Below are 21,291 nucleotides of genomic sequence, written 5' to 3'. Positions count from 1 at the left end.
GCTTGAACCACCTCCGCTGGCAGACTGTTCCAGACCTTGGGGGCTCGGACAGTAGAGAAATTCTTCCTCATGTCCAGCCTGAAACGGTCTTGCAGCAGTTTGTGACCGTTCGACCTCGTCATCCCATGGGGCGCTCTGGTGAACTTAGGGCTGGAAGGGACCTCGGTATGCAGGAAGGAGACACTTGAGGCCTGTAATAGTAGAGTGGTTAAAATCTAAGCATGGTGGGACTTCTGGTTTTGCTTTTGTGTGCTTCAGCTGGCCCCTGGGGGATTTCTGGCATGCATTGTCTTCTTAGTAGCATGCTGAGAACTTGCGAAGTCAAAGATTTTTGCCTTGATTGTCATGAATACAAATGTCTTCAAAAAGCTATTTTTTCTATACTGTAGTGTAAAGCTGATGAATGTAGTTCTTTTTATTTCTAAATTTCCCCAGTGTGCTTAGGTATGCCCAAACTTTAAGAGGGTTAGCTCATGTGCATTCACCTCTTCTGTATCTAATGGAACTAGTGAGTAAGTTTTATTTTCAAACTGATTTTTATGAGAGAGTAACCCCTCCTACCTAATGGATGGAGAAGCACACTGCCTGTTTTGTGACCTCAGTGAAACATGCATCAGGGATGAATTTCTGTGGCTATTGAACTGCATTGGATTTGAGCCAGTGACAAGTTTATTTCATGAATGATAGTGCATTTAGCTAAATGGGATTCTCTCTAGCTCCATGAATAACAGTGACTATATCTATATCACAGCAGGACTGTGCTCTGGATGAGATGCATGCAAGTGCACCTCATGCACCCATTCCTGTTGATAAGCCTCAAATATGAAAATAATATTAAGGAGGCTACTCTGGCTTTTCTCAGAAATGCTGGAGATGGATCCTAAGAGTGACTATAGAGTGGCCTCACAGGCATATTTATTTTGTGCATGTAAGGTCCAGTGATCAGGTGTGGCATGGTTGGGGTATATTCTTGGCAGTCCACATTGGGGTAACAAAGGACATGGCCCTGGTGGCAAACTCCATGTCAGCCTACAGATTGACATCACTTGGCAAATTCCTCCAGTGAACATTCCTGAATTATCCAGAAATGTAATATCTAACCCTAAGTATTTGCTGTAAATGACTACCTTTTTGGGTTGTCAATATAAACAAATATGCATGATGCAAAAAATAATGTTGATGTTTCCTTTTAGACTGTTGGAATACTTTTCTTCCATCATTAATATTTTTACAGTCCTATGCATCACATACATTCCAAATAAGAGGTAGCTCCTTGTGCATCTTGAGTAAGTTTTTTGAAGGCTAGGTAACAGGATGATAGTGAATTACACTTAAGGAATTTGCATAAATCTGGATCTGAATGATTTGCAGTAAATCCATTTGAAAATTGCTACCCTTTTTTGATTCTTTTGGGGTTTTTAAGCATGGAAATGAAAAAGCAATCCCTTCCCAAGAGCAAAGAAGCTGCTTGCACTTCCAGGTTTAGATGCTTTTACCTGTGAACTAAAAATCTGTAAGTGTGAACTATAAATCTGCTTTTCCTTTGCAAGTAGTATGTGTGACACCCTCTTAATTGTTGACTTGACTTTAACTGTATACAGACTGAGTCACTAGAGCTTTTTTTCTTTCATTTGAAAAGGAAGACGCTTTCTGCTCTGAAAGCAGTTTTATTACTTGAGACATAAAATTACTAGCAATTTTAGCATAGAATCATAGAATCAGTGAGTTGAAAGGGACCTAGACAGATCATCTAGTCCGACCCCCTGCCATGGGCAGGAAGGAGCACTGGGGGAGGGGAGGATTATAAGACCCCAGCCAGGGTCTTTACTTGATAGCGTGTGGTCCTGCAGGTGAGAATTGGTATGTCTGAACAGATGTGACCAAAACAATTTCTGGTAAAATATTTAAAGAAATATATTTTAAATGATTTCAACCTGTGAATCTTTATTTTCAATATTGGTCGATGTTGTCTTCAGTGGAAGCTGAGTTGGGTCTTTACTTGATAGATTCTTGATTTTTCTGTTATTTAAGGTAATCTAGCTCCTCATTTACAGTTAAGACTTCTGGAACAGAAATACTTAATTCTCTACTGCAGAGCCATGGTGTTTTAACACGACTTACAGATTTTTTTGAGTCTTCATTGTCTTTGTACCTTACACAGGGTGTGTGTGTGCTTGCTTCCTATAACCTCGCAAGAGAAGTTCTACAACTACATTAATCCTACCTTGTAACAAGTTGTATTTGAATGTTACAGAAGAGAACTCCCAAAAACAAGTTGATGATTTGGGAAGTCGGTTTACAGAAGTTTTCATTAAACAGTCAGAAAACATCACCCTCCTGTTGACCCTTTTAGAGGTGAGTTAGTAGTGAGGTGCTTTAATTTTTTTAATGTTGTCTTTGTGTATATCAGCAGTGAGAGAAACCTGCCAGTGTTCCTGCACAAAAGGGTATCTTGCATCAAGCTTTCAGTTATGATCCATGATTTTCATTCACTGACCATAACCTGTCTGTAGATTCTAATTTCTTACTACAAATAAGGTCTTTGTTCTGCGCATCATTAAAACCTTAAGTAACTTGTACTGGCAACTGTAGTAAAACCATGCTTCATCAGTTTATTGTCCAGATGAAATTATGCCATTAAAATTTATATGTACTCAGAATTCAAAATATTTGTCATTTAACCTAGTTGAAATTTTATTTTAAGTTTTATAAGATTTTTAGCATCTTGCATAGAAGTATCAGAAGTACAGTCTTAGGGGTCCTAATCACTCTAGATTATAGTCCAAGGGTGGACAAAATATAGCCTGTGGGCTGGATCCAACCTGCCAATTGATTGTCTGCAGCCTGCAGATGCCCCTGTGGCATTCAGCGTGGGGCTGAGCCCCACCTGCTTCTGCTTGGGGTAGTCTGCACTACGTTCCCACCCTGCACCTGCCAATGGCTCCGGCCCTTGCCAGCATGCACAGCTTCCTGGCAGGGCTGCTTCTGCTGCTCCTGCAGCTGTCTAGGTACTGTTTGGCTTCCCCCATCTCCAGTGGCTCCTTCTCCTGTTGCACTACTCCAGGCAATAGGTAGTGCAGGGAAGCAACAGTGACGGTAGGGATGTATGGCAATGATCACATGTCCAGTCAGGTGTGGGGGAAGCTGCACCTGGGTGTCTCCTGCCCCAGCGCGTGAAGCTCCAGCTCCCACTCAGCTGCCTTCAACCCCCTTGGCTGCCTGTGGATTGCTGCTTATCACTCTGGTGGGTGGAGTGCATGAGAAGTGGCTGGGAGTTGGAATTAGAGCCCCATGCACTGCAGCAGGAGTCGCCTAGCTGCAACTTTTCCCTGTGCCTAGCTGCACTAGGCTTGTGCTGCTTGGCACATGTCCCCATGGCTGCTGCCACTTCCTCACACTGCCTGCTGTTCAGAGTGGTGCAGCAGGGGTAGTTGGCAGAGGAAGAGCTGGTGACAGTGGGCAGAACCAAGCAGTACCCACGTGGCTGCAGAAATAGTGGCAGCAGACCTGCTGGGAAGCTGTGGGTGCTGGCCAGGGCTGTGGCGGTGTAACAGGGGCCTTCTCGGGGCCAATTTACCTTTGGCCCGCCCAAACTGCCCACCTTCTCGCCCGCCATGCCTTGGTGATATTTAATTAATAGTTGTTAATTAAGCAGGAGGCTGCCCCAATGCCAGGGGGCACTATCGGCACCTCCGTACCTCCCCTATACTGCAGCCCATGCCTTGCAGATGGCATCCAGCTGTTATCCACATCACTGGGCCCCAGAATCCTCCTATCAGAACCCCTCTGAGATCTCTCCATTTAGACGGCCTACCCTGCCCTCATTCAGGCTAACTAGCTCCTTAAAACTATTTTCCCCACTCAGGTGTTGTCCCTTGCCCCGGGACCTTTGGCCACACAGGTCCTGGCCCCACCTCCAAGGCCAGTTGGGCCCCACAGACCCCCCAAGCTCTGAGTGTCCCTCACCATGGGCGCCTGGCCCTTCTGTCTGTTCTGGTCCTGGCCCCAGCCTGGACCAGTCGAGGGTAGTCTTGATCAGGTCGGAGTCTCTAGCCCCATTCCCACTCCTGGGGTCTGTCCTCAGGACCCTACCAGCGGGTGACCCACCCAGTTGTGGGAGCTGGGATTAAGGCACCCCGACCCGCCTTTCACCAAGGTCGTAACTGGCTTGGCATTTCCTGGGGGCTCCCATGCCACTGAGAGCCCCACCAGGCCACCTTCTCCTAGCAGGGTGCTATTTTAGGTCATGCCCAAGACCAGGAGCCTCCTGATCATCCCTTACAGCGCCTCCCTTACCTCCAGGATGTTGCTGCTTGCTTGCCAGCAGCGAACTTCCCTGTTTTATACGGACAGCCAGAGCTCTAAAAAGGCTGCTTGGCCCAAGGTCTTAAAGTGGCAGGCACAAACTGCCCTGCCACAGGCAGTGTTGTTGGCAGGCATGGGCAGGAGTATGCCACAGGCTGCCGCAGGCAGGGCTTGGCCCTATGCAGAAACGTACCTGTACCACCTGGGCAAGCTCTACCGCATGTGCCCCTTGCCCCCCCCCCCCACAACTGGCTCCCAGGACCTAGCACATGGGTAGCTCTCCCACCCCCATGTACACACCTGCCTCCCTACACACACAGTATACAGGATTAAGACTTTTCTTTGAGCTGTTATGCAACTGCTTCTATATACACTACTCAAAAACAAGTCAGGATAAATTATTTTTTGAAATAAAGTTAACATATGTTACAGTTATGGGGGTTGGTAACTTTTTGGGCAGAATGCGAAAAACACCCACAGCCTCAGCTTGTAAGATATTGGCATGCCAGGAGTGGATGGTGGGGGAACCGCTTGGGGCCCAATCCTTGTTGTGACAGCACAGCTCCGGCCCCTTTATGCCATCTTCCCTGAGGCGTGCATGCCAAGTGAAATGCCTTGGTGTGCCATGCTCTGGCACCCGTGCTGGAGGTTACCTACCCCTGTAATAGTAGATGTTAGATTTATTAATTTATTAATGTATTTTTAAGTATGATTTGTTTTTTTTATCTATAACTCGTTAAAATGATATCTTCTGAAAGATTTTATACGTGCAGCCCTTAACAGCTCACCAAAATTCATTAAGTGGCCCTCCAGTTGAAATAATTACCCACCCCTGTTTTAGTTTCTTATTGCAAATTGGGTCTTTGTTCTGCACATCATTAAAACTTTAAGTAACTTTTACTGGCAACTGTAGTAAAACCATGCTCCAGCAGTTTATTGTCCACATAAAAATATATGTAATTTTAATGGCATGCATTCATCTGGATAATAAACCACTGGAGCATGGTTTTACTTCAGTTGCCAGTAAAAGTTACTTAAAGGCTTAATATGTAGAACAAAAACTTAATTTGTAGTAAAAAGCTAAAATCTACAGAGTAGTTAGGGCTAAACCCCTAAGACTGTAATTCTGATGCTTCTGTATAAGATGCTGAAACTCTCTTCTAAAAATTAAAATGAAATTTAAACGAGGTTATAAAATTTAAACTAGGTTAAATGCCAGATATTTTGGACTGTAAATGCAGTCTGATTGTTATGGTACTTTAATTATATAAACATTGCAGCAGAACTGAGAGAACACTTATTAATACACATTTCTTAAGTAGGGTTGAATCTTAAATCTACAAGTGAGCCCAGTTGATACAATAGTCTGTTGTACCTCAGTGCTACAGGTTCAAGATGGCAAGGAGAAATGTGATTAGCTGCGCTTAATGTATAAAGAGCTTAGCGCCCAGTTTATTGACTCCTTGAATGAACCTGACTTTCTTCTTCAGAGGGCTCACAAAATCTACCTTAAATATTAGAAGTTTCAAATTGCTGGCTTTGGCCTGAATTATGTGAGAATTGCACATTGCATATCTTACTTTGATTTCCTATTCAACTAAGAAAACTTAGAGATCGTAACTTCTTAGACTATTTTGGTAGTCTCTTATGGTTCCCCTGGCACCGCCCCCCTCCAAAAACAAAAACCCATCTAAACCGATTGTATCCCTCTTGTATACTCTGCATCTTTCCTGGACATTGAAACAATTTCTGTAATAATTTAAATGCCATTGTTAAAATGCATTCCTAATAACATTTGCAGATGCCAAGGAATAAATACATTGAGATGGGCACTGATGTACCTTCTTAATGGTCTTTGACAGTATCTGAAACCTGCTGATGGGGCCATGTGACTATAGAATTCAACTTCTATACAAAATGTATATGCTACTCTACATACGAATCCTGCAAATACCATGAAAAGTTGGAAATACTCCATTGTATGTTCAATCCTTTGTAAAGTCCATCCAATTTTTTTTCCCCTTGTGTTGCTACTTCCTGCTCAAGGTAGCATCTCGCTGTGCCCTTTGTCAGACTTTTTGAAGTATATGGACATCAGTTTCGAAAGCACTTTAGGAACTCTCTGGTGTGTAGGTGGTAGAAAAATAAGGCTAAAGTTTTGTCTAAATGAGAGAGTTTCACCAGTTAACTTCAAGTGGAATTTTAAATGGGCTGAGTGACAACAATACAAAGGCTTATATCAGCACTCTGGTTTTTTATTTAGTTTAAAATGGTTGAGTCAGTTTTAAGCTGAACCGCAGTAGGTTTATTTAAATTTATGTGTAGATTGCTTTAGATAAGCAGTTTAGCCTTCTCAATTAGAAAAGGCCTAACAGGTGGACAGAATTTGCTGAAATAACTTTTCCCCAGAGGCTGATCCTGATGGGCAAGGATGAGTAGGATACAGCAGTTTTCTACATACATCCTGTAGATTTAGAAGTAGGACCTGTTTCTTAGAGACTGGAGTTGTAGCTGGAGTTGAGGAGGAGCCCTAAGAACAGCTATCTCTGGTAACAATGACAGAGCTGAAGTGACTGGCAGGTCATGTTGCTGTTAAAACAAAAATGAAAAATTGACCACGTGCTGTAGTAGAAGAGGTTTGGAGAGGCACCTGCTCAACGATGAATGTGTTTGTATTTGGGCTGTTTGGCACCGAGTCACACTGCCTAATTATGAAGTCTTGTTTTAGGTTGCTTGCAGAAGTGAAAAGCTGGTAGGTTCATTGCTTAATATTGTCCTTTGTGACCTTGCAGGAATTTGACTTCCATGTTCGCTGGCCTGGAGTGAAACTACTTACATCACTGTTAAAGCAGCAAGGACCTCAGCTGCAGCAGATAATTCTTGTCAGTCCCATGGGTAAGGAGTTTGGTCTGCCACTGGCTAACTTTAAAACTAGAAATCCAGTGAAATATCAAGGATGTGGAGACTCTTAATAGAACATTATAATAATTCTGAAAATGGCTTTCAAGTAGGAAAAGGTTGTTCATTCTTATAGTTCATAAATTTTATTCATGTGGCTACTCACTTTTTCAGGGGTGTCAAGACTCATGGATTTACTGGCAGACTCAAGGGAGGTTATACGGAATGATGTAAGTACAGAGCAAAGAGATTCCAATTGTGCCCTTACCTCTAAAGCTGCTTATCCTTTATAAGTAGCAGCTCTTCATTAAAGCATTCCTGTAATGCTACACTCAACCTTTTATGTGCGTGTCTTCAAAAGCTGCATTTCAAAGAAGTTTGCAAGGTCGGGAAAGAATGGGATGTCATGTTCCTCTCATGTATGTGGTCTTGGTGCCAACTGGTCTATTCTCTGATAGTTTAGTGCCACAAAGCACCATGTATGCTACAAAGTGCATAGTGTTGAAATACAGCATACCTAACGATGACCTGTTAGTGGTAAGCAGATGACCTTTCCTTCATAGTAGTATATCGGGAGACCTGCGGAGCAAACTCTTGTGGTTTTAACTCTTGGCAAATGCAGTGACTCTGTATTTATAACATTTGCTTCTGGGCTTCTGTTTACACTTGCAAGTTAAAATGGACTGCCTCACTATGGATGGAAGACCTTTAAGAAATCACAATTTTTGTAGAGTACAAGTACATAATTTTCTTAAGCAGTTATTATTCTTTCTAGAGTTCCAAGTTAACATGCAAGTGAACTGCTTCATTCACTATGCAAAGATGCTCACCTCTAGGGTGCAGTATGACTAGCAGCCATATTACGTGATGGTATATGGAGTTATTCATTTCTTATCCTCTTGAAACTAGAGGAAAGGGGCATTTTGATCAATCGATGCATCTCTGTAGAGGGACATTAATTCTTTAGTTAAGAACAATAAATTCTTCAATATTGTGTCCATTGAAATTTTCTAGTTTACTGAAGCAATTAAACTGTGCATGTGGATGTAGTATTGATGAATGTAGTAAATTGCACTATTCAGCTTTGTGTTCAGTGATTCCCACTATGGTTGGAGCTGTTAATGTGTTACAGTTCTTATGGGGACCTTTCTTTGTGAAGCTAATGGTTTTTCTTTTAATACCGTTTTAATTTACTGCTCTTTTCTTTTTCCCAAAGGGGGTCTTGTTGTTACAGCAATTGACAAAAAGCAATGCAGCCATTCAGAAAATTGTTGCTTTTGAAAATGCCTTTGAGAGACTTCTGGATATCATAACAGAAGAAGGGAACAGTGATGGAGGTATGGTACAAATGTGAATGCTGCTTTGTGCAGCAAGTGACACTAATGATTAAACTAAGGCTCTAGAAATGCTTCTTTCAATCAGAGAGTTGCTTTCAAAGCTTTTGTAGTTCTAGAAACACTAGAAAATTATGGGCTGTTCCCATTCAATTTCTTTTAGAAGTTATTGGTGACGTGGGTAGGTAAAAGCACTGAGTAAGCAGCTAGGATTCTTGTAAAACAAAGTGATACAAATAAGCAACTTCCAGAATATTTTGGGATTCTAGTCTGGGTACTTCAAGTACAGATGTCAAAGATTAACCTCTTTTTAGTGTGTGTCAGTGTGAGTCTAGCTGTTGTTGTCCCTGCACATAGTCAGCTACTAGAAAAAGTGTGTGTCAGTGCTGTGCATGCACTGTTTGCCACAGTCTTTTGCGTATAGTGGCTATGTCCTTTCCTCAGTTCAGCCTTACCTCACTGGCAGTAAGAAGGAACCTGGCATATCTGACCTGCTATGCTTCCCTGAACTTGAAACTCATCCCTAGGTTGTTTTTTGAAGAGTCTTTCTTCAAATCCTTGCTTTTTTTTGCTATCCCCAAAACAGAGATGGAAGGAGTATTCCCTCTACTGTAGAGCATGGTACTTCTTGCCATTTGCCATGGTAGACCAGAGCCATTGGTACATCCAGTTCCATAGCCAATTTTGGCAGCATTGCTGATCAGTTTGGTTCAAGCCTTGATACTGGCTCTGTCAGTACTGGCAGGACAAACACTGGAGCCAGTGAATCAACTCGGGAATAAAGCTGAGAGTTTTTTAAATAGTGGCAAGAAAAGGGAAAAGGAATACCTTTCTCACTAATTCTGTGTGATACTGAGTGGAAAGGCACTGCAGGTACTTGTACTAGCACAGATGCTGATTTATGGAACCCAGGTTTACGTATCAACATGGCACTGAGCACTGAAAGTGGAGCTGAGATCTCTTTTTGGTACTTTTGTTCAAGGAATACTGTTCTAAATCTCTGTTGCTGGTCTACAACACTGAGCGGAATGGCCTCCTCCCTACCATTCACAAGCAACTATGGGGCCTCTGTTAGAGATGTTCTCCATAGGGCAGTGGTGCTCAAGCTTTTGGCCCCCCAGGCCAGATGAGCAGTGTGGGGCTAGTCTGCTGGCTAGATTGGCCCCTGCGTGCCCTGATTGGGCTCTGGAGCACAGCCCTGTGTGCTGAGACTAGTGCTTTTATCATTTTTGGTATGTTTCAGAGAGCATGTGTATTTGCACAGTTGTCTCTTGGAAATGTTTCAAAGGTATTTGAAATGTTTTGGTTGTTGCTTCTGTCTACACTCAGTCATTTGGACTTGTAGCATTAGCTGCTTAGTTGAAACAGGGCATTCATATCTGCACATTAGGATGAGTGACTGATTAGAGAGATGCTGTTGTTGTAAGAGACATCAACAAGTTGAGGCTGCCCACTGTCTGTATTTAACTAGGTCATGGGGGCGCTGATGATCTCAGCCTCCAGTAAAAGTGTACCTGTCTGACAATAGATTCTTGCTACTATAAAGATTCTTTAAGACAACAACACAAATATTTGTGACATTACAACATGCACAGCAATACTATGGCAAGTGTTGGTATACATGTAGGTAATGCTGTTTGGCATGTTTTGCCTGCATCCTCTTCAATTTTTCTTTGGTGAAATATATCCAGTGAATGGAAGGATTGCAGTACCATGACCAGGGATCCTGTTTTCTGTTTAAAAATCGAAAATCCTCCAACTCTAAAATTCACCACTGCCACCATATTTAAGTGCAGGGATGCTTTTAAGCAGAACGGAACAGGGCGAGGGTGGTTGCAGGCTGCCTGCTGTGGGCTTGGGGAGCTCTGTTCTCCTGCCTTTGTCCTGGGAGCCCTGTGCTGGCTCATGCCCCCTGCCTGCCCAGCAGCGGGAGACGCAGATCGCCACCTGCATTACTGCCAGGTGGGCAGGGGTTGTGTAGCTCCTGAGGGAAAGGCAGTAGAGCAGAGAGCTCCGAGCCCACAGCGAGCAGCCCATATCCACCTCGTGCACAAATCTGAGGGAACACGTGGCCCTCCCAGGGGGTGTGCATAGTAGTGGGGAGCTGTCCCCCCCCCACGCCTCTTGGGTGAGATGCTCAAGGCTCTGTCCCCTCCCCAGGTCCCATGCAGCACCCCAAGCCCCTTCCCCACTCTCCCTCAATGTGAGGGCCTCAATCTTTTCTTCCCCCACGCCCCTTCCCCTCCATAGACTTACCTGCAGAGAGCTACTTTTCTGTCTGTCCAGCTGTATTCCTGGCCATGTGTATGCATGCACCACCCCCTGTGTCTCCTGGCAGCCCCCAGCAATACCATTTGCAGGCTAGAATGCTGCCTGCCTGCCTGCCTGCAAAGGGAAACCAGCTGTTTTCCACGGAAACCCAGGCATCCAGGGGCCCCAGCTCCACAGGAGAGAGGGAACCTAGGTATCCAGGGCCTTGGCCAGAGGCATAATTATTGATGACCATTATTGCCTACAATGGCCAAAGAAAGCTGATAGCCGATAATATCATTTCCCCTTTTATCGGTGCCGATCTGATAGGCAACTGGTATATTGGTGCACCTGTTCCTAGGAGTCGAGGACAAATTGGCAGACTCCTGAAGAAGCAGTTGGTAGCCAATTACAAATGGTGGTTTTGCACCCTAATTGCAGAAATGCTGCTCCATCTGGTGCCCCCTAAAATTCTACCCCCAAGGACAGTGAAAAATATGAAAACTGTGCTCCAGTGGAGGCCTGAGTTACAACTCTGTTATTTTCCTGTTGTGGCATAGAGGCTTGCTGGTGTACACCATACCATAAACCATTGTTGTTAGGGATAGCTCCATAGCAGCTGAGTTGGTTCTGGCTCATAGAGCTTTTCCAAATGTCACTTCAGCCCCCTCCCTAACTCCTAGAACAACTAGATCTGATCTCATGGCATTGGGGCCAGATGGTATATCCAGATCTAAAGTTACTGCACCTCCTCACCTGGCAGGCAGCCCTTTTCCTGGCTAGGTGCCATTTAACTGTGATTGCTCCCTGTTAATTCTAAAAAACCTTGTGACAAACCTGATAAGCATTCTTTTAAGCAGACATTCTTTATCTGGGTAGCCCAAAACAGCTTATAGTAACAGTGGTTTTGTGTGGTTGGCCATGACCCACCTTCCTTCCCCACACTTAGGAGTTCTTTTTTTACCACACACTTTGAATTGCAGGGGAACTGAGGAAGGGTTAAGACTACTTCACTCTTCAGGTCACTGAGAGAAAATGAGAGGCCCAGGATGGACCTGTACAATGCCAGCAGATGCTGTTGCTGAACATATTCTCATTTTGTACACACATAGTCAAATCTCCATTCAATACAATATCATGAAGACTTGGGATACTATAGGGTAAATAATTGTTATTTTCTGTGCTGCTTGGACACATGAACAAGCTGTTGCCTCTGTTTTATTATAAAATAGGTTGTGATGTTACTTGAGTGCTGCCAGTATAAAAGCTGGAATGTATTATGGGTATATAGTGAGGGAAGAGGAAACACTTTCTCAAATAGCTAGTTTGTGAGATTCTTTGGGCTTCACTTAAATTTATGGAGCTGAGTGAGCATTCAGTGAACAAACTTGGTGTCATGTACAAAATAAAATGAGGCATGGCTGAAAAGGTTTCAGCATTAACCATTGAATTTTCTATGTGGCCCATTACTTACTGTATTGAAAACAGCTCATCACCAGGGATCTGGGTTTTCAGTTCCCCACAGAAAAATAAAAATGTGGCTTTTCCCCTTTATCCAAAGAAAATGTAGATTTCTCATTTTAACTGAGAAACCCACAGATTTTGCAATTTTGCAAAGAGCTTTTTGCAGGCTGGGGGAGCAGGAGGAGGGCAGTCAGGCAGGGGGTGCCATGTGCATGTACATACACATGGCTACCAGGTAGCCTGGAAAGCAGCTCCCATAGGTAAGTCCTGTAGGGGAGGCGGGGAGTGGGTTGGAGGCCCCCATAGGGAGGGAGGAAGTGGGTTGGGTAGGGTAGGGGCTGAGGGGGTGCGTGGGGCTTGGGACTCAGGGGCAGAATGAGCCACTGCAGGGCCCCAGCGGGGAGTCACATGGGGCCATGGGCGGCTCATCCAGGGGGGTGGCACCTCACTAGGGCTGCGCGGCAAGAAGCTTCTCCGCCAGGCCCTGCAGTACTGGGTCATACCTGCCGCCCTGGGACTGTGCACAGCAGTAAGGAGCTGACCCCTCTGCCTGAGCCTGCAGCAGGGAGGGAGGAGCTGGGCTCTGCACTCTGATCCACTGCAGCAGCCACTTCCTCCTGCAGGCAGCAGCCAGGGCTTGGGTGATGCTGTGGGGGGCAGGGGGCTGCAGCCCTGGGTCCCTCACCCTATAGCGCTGGCAGCTGGGGGCCCACTCTGGCAGGGCTGTGGGGGGCAGGGAGTTGCAGATGAGGTGCACCAGCAGGGCTGGGGGGCTGTGGCTTGGGAGTGAGAGGCCTAGACCTATGTTCTGTGAGCTAAGGGGTTAGGGGGAGCTCTGATATTTTTTCCATGATAAAGAACACAAAATTAAATCCCAAAATGTATAGGTATTTAGAATTTATTTTATCATAATGATTGAGGCACTGGTAGGCTCCCAATTGCTTTAAACTTGTAAATATAGCAAGAAAGCATTGTGTTTTTATATATATAAAAAACCCCAAATCAGTGATTAAAATAAAAAGTCACTATTATACATATAATAGTGACCTTTTATTGTCATCACTGATTTTGGGTTTTTTAATCAGATAATTTGGGGGGGGGTTAATCTGATAATTTGCAGTTTTTTATCAGGGAAAACCAGGATTTCTGCTCATCACAAACTGTTGGGGGGTGATAAATTGTCATTGTTATTGAGTCATAGGATGGAGCGTGACAGAGGTTGAGAGGCCATTGCTCAAACAACTGCATAATAAATATATCATAATGGAAATGTCAAGTACATTTTAGGCTTAAAGAGATTAAGCAGATAAATATGCTCTGAGAAATTTCTGCTATAAGGAGAAAATTGAGAGCTCCTTGCAGAGTCGGTACTTAACTTGAGAAGCACAGAATGTTCTCTTAATTCATTCCTCTTGCCTCTCCACTTCAAATTTGATATTTGCTGTGATCTAATGGTGGAGAACTGGTGAGCATGACTTGCTGCAGCATGGCAGAGAGGAAAGCTGTCAAACAGCTGGTCTGATCTTACTGATTCTTCTCCCTGACCTAAGGTTTTGAATCTTATAAGCCTAAGGACTCTGTCTCAGCAGGCCAGCAATGAAGTGACTGAGGAACAAAAAGGGAGTGAAGGGTTTTCACCTTTTGTTCATATTCTTTGACAAAATTGCCCACTCAAGGGTTTTAAACGTACTTCTTTTTTTTCCCTCTCGGAACACAGATTATAAGCATATGGTTGATTGTGTCCTTGGCTCTCTGCGTAGTGTGAAGAGAGGTTGTCACAGCTCCAAGGCATTCACATAACTTTGAAATAACTTTGAAATGAGGTGTGTGTGTGGGGGGTGTTACTCTTAAAATCTTAACCAGTGAATACAGAATTTGTGACTTACCCAGTAAGAAGTGTTACACAAGAGTTCTAACCTTGTATCATGCTAGTACTCTTTAAGAACCATTTCATTTTTGCAGTGGGAGAGAAACCTGGGAGGGCTGGTCCTAGAAGTGATGCATGGTTCAGACAATTAAACAAGATGCTGTAGATTTTTCGAGACCCCCGTAAGCTATTTTTATTGAGAACATGGTGCACGTTCTCTTCACAAACACGTTTCATTTTATACTTTGTGGAGAAATCATTTGAAAACTAACCACTTTAGAAGGTAATGGCATTTAACCAATGTTTTCTATCCTTGGAGATAGTGATGTAATTTGTTCTTAAATATTGCTGGCTATTAGGTTGCACACTCTGAAATCTTGGCTTTCCATGACTCTGTTGCCAGGGAGCTTAATTCAGCACTACTCTACCTAGAAAGTGTTACTAATCTACATACGGGGTACCAATATTGTCTCGATTAACCCTTGACTTGTGTCTTTCCAGGAATTGTGGTGGAAGACTGTCTTCTCCTTTTACAAAATTTGTTAAAGAACAACAATTCCAATCAGAATTTTTTTAAAGAAGGTTCATATATTCAGCGTATGAAGCCTTGGTTTGAAGTTGGAGATGACAACTGTGGTTGGTCAGCACAGAAAGTAACTAATCTTCACCTAATGCTGCAGGTAAAACTCTTCATAACCTACTCACAAAAGCAACACATGTGTATTTCTAAAATGCTGTACATTTTTCTTCATTCTTGGCAAGCTTTTACCTTTTTATTTTTTCTTTAGAGTGTATTTGAAGTCCACACCTCCTCTCAGGGCACTCTTGACAACTTGTAGGGTTTGGAAATTACACGTCCCTATCCTCAAATTTTCTCTCTTGTTTTTCATATCGTGTGTGGTACTGTGCATGCAAGTCTATTAAATGCTACAGTAATCTGGAAACACTTATTTTAATAGTTCCAATAGAAGTAATGTGGGGTTTCACTTAGGAGCAGGATGATTTTTAGGCAGTTTTTATTTAAAGTAATTTTAACCCAAATTATAGGGACTTTGTCTAGTGAATTTTTATTTCACAACACAGTTTGGCTCTTACAAGAGCTCTAAAAAAAATAGAAGATGGTATACAAACTGATTTTTGAGCCATGTGTGTTTGACTTCCAGTGGTTTGGGGGCTGGGGCATGTGACTTCTGAGGAGAGGCTGAGGGAACTGGGCTGATTTACTCTGGAGAAGAGAAGGCCGAGGGGATTTAATAGCAGCCTTCAGCTCCCTGAATGGTGGTTCCAAAGAGGATGGAGCCAGACTTTTTTCTCAGTGGTGGCAGATGACAGAACAAGGAGTAATGGTCTCAAGCTGCAACAATAGAAGTTTAGGTTGAACATTAGGAAAAACGTTCTCACTAGGACAGTGGTGAAGCACTGTAACAAGTTACCTAGAGAGGTGATGGAATCTCCATCCTTGGAGGTTTTTAAGACCTGGCTCGACAAAGAGCCCAGTGCTGTTGTTGGGGATGGTTCTTGTATGAGGAGGGGATTGGAGTAGATGACCTGCTGAGGTCCCATCCAGCCCTAATTTTCTATGATTCTATGACCTTTCATGTGACATTCACATTTGAAACTATATGAAGAGTTAGAGGTCAGCATGTTTACGCTTAATTTAAAATTGATGCGAAGGACATGGCTATCAACACTCTGGAAAGATGGATGCAGTTGTTTGGGATTCCTGCACTGTATTTGTCTCCATGCATATTTATGATGCCTTTATAAAAGGTACACAACTTTTTTTTTTTCTGGTGCATTCATAACTAGAAGGATTCTTTAATTGTTGATTTTTGTTTTCATGGAAAGGTACCAATTAGGAATTTTTTTTTCTGGACCATCACTAAAGGCTTCTCTTTTAAGAACAGTAGAACTTGGGCATTTTTACTCTGAGGACATGCTGTCATTTGAAGAGCAGCTAGATGCTATCACTGAAAGAACAGTGTGCACAAGAAATACAGCTGTTGTACATTGTCCTGTATAGCTCAATTTCTTCATGTAATTTTAACATTTGCAAGGAGCTTAGCCATTTCATATTCTCAGAAGAAATCTTGAGCATTGAGTTTCACCAAAATTCTAATGAAATGGCAGCTTTATAAATGAGTCTCAATAAAGATGCTGCTCACTTGTGTTAAAGGCCTGTTTTTGAGAGTAGTTTACTTCACGTCCTCACTAGAATGCAGCAGGTGGTGTAACTTTCTGTTGAATCTTGTTCCACAGCTTCAGTAGCGCTTTTAATTTTCTCATTTACCATATGAGCTGAGCCTTTGACCAAGAAAAAAATCACATTTGACATAGCTGCCATCCTGTCATTTTCCTGCATGCATGAAAAGAGTCGGTACCAAAGTGATTCTTTTTTCTGCCTCCTGCGCAAACAAGGCTCTCTCTTCTTTGCAGCTTGTGCGAGTGCTGGTGTCCCCCACAAACCCTCCTGGAGCCACCAGCAGTTGTCAGAAAGCAATGTCCAACTGTGGATTATTACAGCAGCTTTGCACAATCCTCATGGCAACTGGAGTTCCTGCTGACATTTTGACAGAGGTAAGAAAGAGGAGGGGTATCTAACGGGGGGGGGGGTGGAAAACCCATGGGATTAGCTAGCTGGCTGTATAGGCAAAAGCCATCAGATGAATTTAATACTTCTCAGGTTGATTTCAGAAGCTTGAGAAATGGCAGCTTTCTTCCTTCCAGCCAGCAGTGTCTAGTTAGAGTGGTCCCTGTATATTAAAATTCTGCAAAACTGTAATAAACAAATTTCACTTTATTCTCAAATCCAGATTGTGGTGTGTCTATGTATACTTGAAACTTAGAGAAGGTAATTATTGTCATGTTGCTTGTCTGTGATTTAAGCGATTTCCAGAGTTAGTTCAGATCCACCCCCTGCATGATTTTCACTGACGGTAAACAAACCAAGCTGGCCTTGCACAGCTCCAGTAATAGAGGTATTTTTGGCTTCTGGGAAAAGTCCCTTACTATTTTGAGATGAGGGCAATTAATTCTTCACCAGACAAAACTAGGTAGGTCAGGTGGAGTTAATCAGCTCTTGTTTGACCTCCAGTTTAGCAGTTTCATTAGATATCTTTGAAATGGTAGTGCAGTGAGGTAGTTAGCTGTGTTTGAAGTCAGGTAGAAAGCAGAGTAGATTTGTACCTTGACAGATTGCATCAGAGAGAGAGAGCGCACAAGCTTTTATGAGGCCAAGATCACTTCATCAAATGCTGATTTCGTGAAATACTGTTAGAGTACTTCCATTTCTATATCTAAGTAGCTGTAAGCAGTTCTAGTTTGTTTCTACTTTTTAGAGAACAAGCGTAATAGCCTCTGTAGTTTGTGAGGACCAGTTTCCTTTCAAAAGATGAATATAACCATATGTAACTTCAGCAGCCTCTTTCATCTTTTCCCTGTTGTAGACTTGATTTTGGTTTTACACGCAACTCAGCCCAGTTTTTAGTAGTAAGCCACCTCAAGTACCCGAGGCTACAGAAATACCATATATAATAAGTGTCACAAGACATCCTGCAGTAGCTATTCCATCACATGTAGGCCCTTAACAGAGGGAGGCTTTCATTCCTGATTTATGGAATTGGTCACTGCTGTCTGCATACCATAGTTCTCACAGATTGATTCAAGCCATAATTTCTACTTTTTAATAAATATCCTTTGTTTTTAATGCTTTTAGTTGGTGAGCTTTTGTTTGGAATAATTTTCAAACTTCTTAGTTTGTCCTTGTATCTTCAAATACTACACTAATGAGAAGTTGCTATGTCAGCATTGTGAAAACAGTGCTTTTTGGTACAAATGAGTCTTTTGCTTTCCCAGATTAACATTTTTTTTTAGTTAGTGATTCTTATGATATAACTGTGTGGTTTATATCTCCCTTTTCTAGACCATTAACACAGTGTCAGAAGTTATTCGAGGATGCCAGATGAACCAAGATTATTTTGCCTCAGTGTATGCACCTTCAAATCCACCAAGGTAGGAGAATAAAAATGCTAAATTGTTTACCTAGCAGTGGCTATGTCTACATGTGTGGTGGACTGCACAGTTGTTACTATGCAGTCATTTAGTACTTGCTTATGCAGAACCATTGCCATAGTTTTTTCCCTGACGCTACTGCGTGTCATGTAAACATTGCCACAGATGCATTGGTGTGGGTAACAGTAGGTTACTAGAGTCCATATCAAGAGTCTGAAATCACAAGAAGTGTTTTATTTAATATCTTAGTGTTACCATATGTGGAATCAAATTCAAGCTTTGTAATGGCAGGGCAATCAGGTTAACATTAGTTGGAGTGTATAGGAATTACTAGGAATGCCATCGTCAGGTGTGGGAGAGAAAAAAAAAAGTATTGTTTAATGAAATTTGTAGATGCCAAATTAAGAGAAACTGCTACCACCCATGAGTGAACACAGGGATGTAAGAGATTAGACACGTAGGTAGAAGATGACACCTATTTAGATTAAGGGTGATATGTGAAACCCAGGGGAAACTATTCCACAGAACACATGCTAAGTAAATAAAAAAACAAAAAAACCCCTAAGAAAACAAACCTTGTGAAGCAGAACTGTTGCTTTCTAAAACGAATGGCAAGTAATAGAAAAAACCACTTCTAAGACGTGAACTGACATTCTGTGAGGGTTCTCAGAGCAGTTTTCTCCTTGCTGGTTCCAGTAGTTGTGCTGCAGTTTTTAATGTGTCGCTAACCAATCTAGATATGGGACCCTCTGGCTTTGGTCTTTTGCATTCAAACTGCTAAAACAGCCTGATGCAGTGTTTTATAGACAGGGCTGATGTGCATTAGCTTATTGTGATCATAAAATGGAGAGCCACTTTTTATCAAATTAATTACCCCCAAAACATTGAAACTTTACAAATAGAAATTTTACTTTTCAACTGACACCCTTGAAGTTGCTATTGTCACTTAGGGATTTTTTTTGTTATCTTGAGAGGATGCACTTCTCAAATACTAATAGTATTGTTAAACTGCATTTTCAAAAGGAATGCGTTTCATAGATACTAATGTATATTTCAGCAAAGATGGAACAGTAAATATAAAGTTCCTGACTGTTTTGTGATTCATGTGTGCCTTGTATCAGTTTGAAGTTGCACTGAATTTTGTTTGCTATTTCTATATGTAAGCAACCCCTAATAGTGTTTCACTGCAGTCAATACATATTCTTATATCTAGGCTCTGTATTCTTGCTGATCCAGTCATGAACCCTATCTTGTAGGCAACTACAGTTGTTTGATCTGTGACTTGCTTCTATTGGTCTTTCTCTTTCATTTCAAAACAGGCCTGCAATTGTAGTTCTTCTGATGTCAATGGTAAATGAAAGACAACCGTTTGTGCTGCGCTGTGCTGTTCTTTATTGTTTCCAGTGTTTCCTGTACAAAAACCAAAAAGGACAAGGAGAAATTGTCTCAACGCTTCTACCATCCACCATTGATGGTAAGTTACTTGAAAAATTTAAGAAACTGGGAAATTCTTCATTGGCATATAGTTGTATCACATATGATACTCTAGGGAGTATGCAAAGAAAGGGTTTCTTAGGGTGAGTAGTCAGACATGATGAAGACATGTCTTGCATTTGAAAGTTTCTTTAACTACCCCGATTATGCAGTTGGTCCAATAAAAGATAACACCCTAAGAAAACTGTGCCTTTTCACATGTATACATTTTTTTACATATATATTTTTTTCTTCCTGCCCCTGGGGCAGGGGGCTGGACTCAAAGATCTTCTGAGGTCCCTTCCAGCCTTAATGTCTGTGAAATCTATGAATATTTGAATGCATCATAAGGTTTCTTCTGAAACACTACTTATTTAGGTATCACACTGAATTGAGATATAAAATGCTGCCTATAAAGTGATTTTTATGATGCATGAAAAGAATGTTGTAATTGCCGTTCTTGAACTGAACTTAAGGGGGGCAGAATGGATATTAAAGCTACAAGACCACAAGCCTCAAAACTTAGATGTCTGTTTTAAGTTCTAAGAGTTGGGTCTGGTAACAAAGTGGTTATTTGTGCTTAAGTGTCTGACTCTAAAGCTCCTGAATGGGATGTCTATTCATTATACTCCATTCTAAACTATATCAAATCACTTTTGCCAAAGAGCAAAGATACAGGTAGTGTTTTGTATTTTTAGCAATTTTAAGGTACTATCTTTTAAACCTTAGAATTTCACAGGTATTTGGGGAATAGGGAAGGAACAGTTTCCTATTAAGACTGAATTCTTAAGAAGCTGAAAACTAGATTGCTCAGGATTTGGAGAGAGACGCAACATCTTGGCTAGGAAATGGCACAGATGCATGTTCTTTTGTACAATATGTCAAATAGCATTGACTAGTTAGAGAAAAATCCTTGATCTTACCCTGTTACTGTTTTTCAAGCATGCCGAAAATACTCATGCCTCTCGGACAAAGGTAGCCTTCCTGCTTCAGAGGAAGGGATGTACCAGTAAAATGGTGGGAGTGAAGTTAAACTCTTTATTGATTAATGCCATCCCACCCCCCTCTTCCTGTTCTTGTTCTTTAACTACTCGCTCATGCCATTGGTCACTGATCTGTTTTTGCATATCTGGTTTTGTGCTCTCCTTTTGTCATTATAGACATGAAGCTGAGCATGAGCAATTTACTAATTTGAAGGATTTTTAAATATGTATAATGAGAACCGTATTTTCAGAAAAGATAAGAGCTGGATATTTAAATGCTAATTGAGCCAACACTTGTTATCTGCCTGTCTAGTATCAAGCTGTTACCTGGCTGAGTTGCAGGACTCATTAATTTCCAGGAAATACTGTCTTACTAATTTTTAATTAAATAAAGTTAGTTTTCTGGCATGCCCAATCTGTTTTCACAATATAGCTTTTAATGCTTAGAACTGTAAACCTCAGAGCTTTTTTCCCCCCAAAGGTATCAACCCCTTTTTTACTCAAGTGGAACCAGATGCAAAGATGTTTAAATGACATTTCCAAGGTCGTAGAAGTCAGAGGTGGTGGAAGAGCTGGGGCAGCGCTGGGTGGCTGGTGGTGGCGCTGTTGGGAGTGGAGCAGTGATGAAATTTGAGGTTGATGCAGCATCCTCCCATCGCTGCCGAAGTCTGCTCCACGCCCTGCCCTGCCCCGCCCCACAGAGATC

At 42.3% G+C, this 21,291-nt stretch overlaps 1 protein-coding gene across 2 annotated transcripts in view; it reads left to right on the top strand.

Moving 5' to 3' along the window:
• Window positions 1–21,291, top strand: part of USO1 (USO1 vesicle transport factor) — a 91,543-nt gene that overhangs the window by 22,610 nt on the left and 47,642 nt on the right. For both annotated transcript variants that reach the window (XM_019534298.1, XM_019534297.1), the window contains 8 exons: window positions 2,255–2,355; window positions 7,098–7,200; window positions 7,378–7,433; window positions 8,420–8,540; window positions 14,620–14,798; window positions 16,555–16,695; window positions 18,041–18,129; window positions 19,449–19,603. In XM_019534298.1, coding sequence (XP_019389843.1) covers window positions 2,255–2,355; window positions 7,098–7,200; window positions 7,378–7,433; window positions 8,420–8,540; window positions 14,620–14,798; window positions 16,555–16,695; window positions 18,041–18,129; window positions 19,449–19,603 — 945 coding nt within the window. The remainder of the gene's footprint in view (window positions 1–2,254; window positions 2,356–7,097; window positions 7,201–7,377; window positions 7,434–8,419; window positions 8,541–14,619; window positions 14,799–16,554; window positions 16,696–18,040; window positions 18,130–19,448; window positions 19,604–21,291) is intronic.

Source organism: Crocodylus porosus, unplaced genomic scaffold (genome assembly GCF_001723895.1).
Source record: "Crocodylus porosus isolate Cpor-Errol unplaced genomic scaffold, CroPor_comp1, whole genome shotgun sequence".
Taxonomy (NCBI): Eukaryota; Metazoa; Chordata; order Crocodylia; family Crocodylidae; genus Crocodylus; species Crocodylus porosus.
Note: the sequence above shows the minus strand (reverse complement) of the source record. Positions and strands in the feature narration are given on the sequence as shown.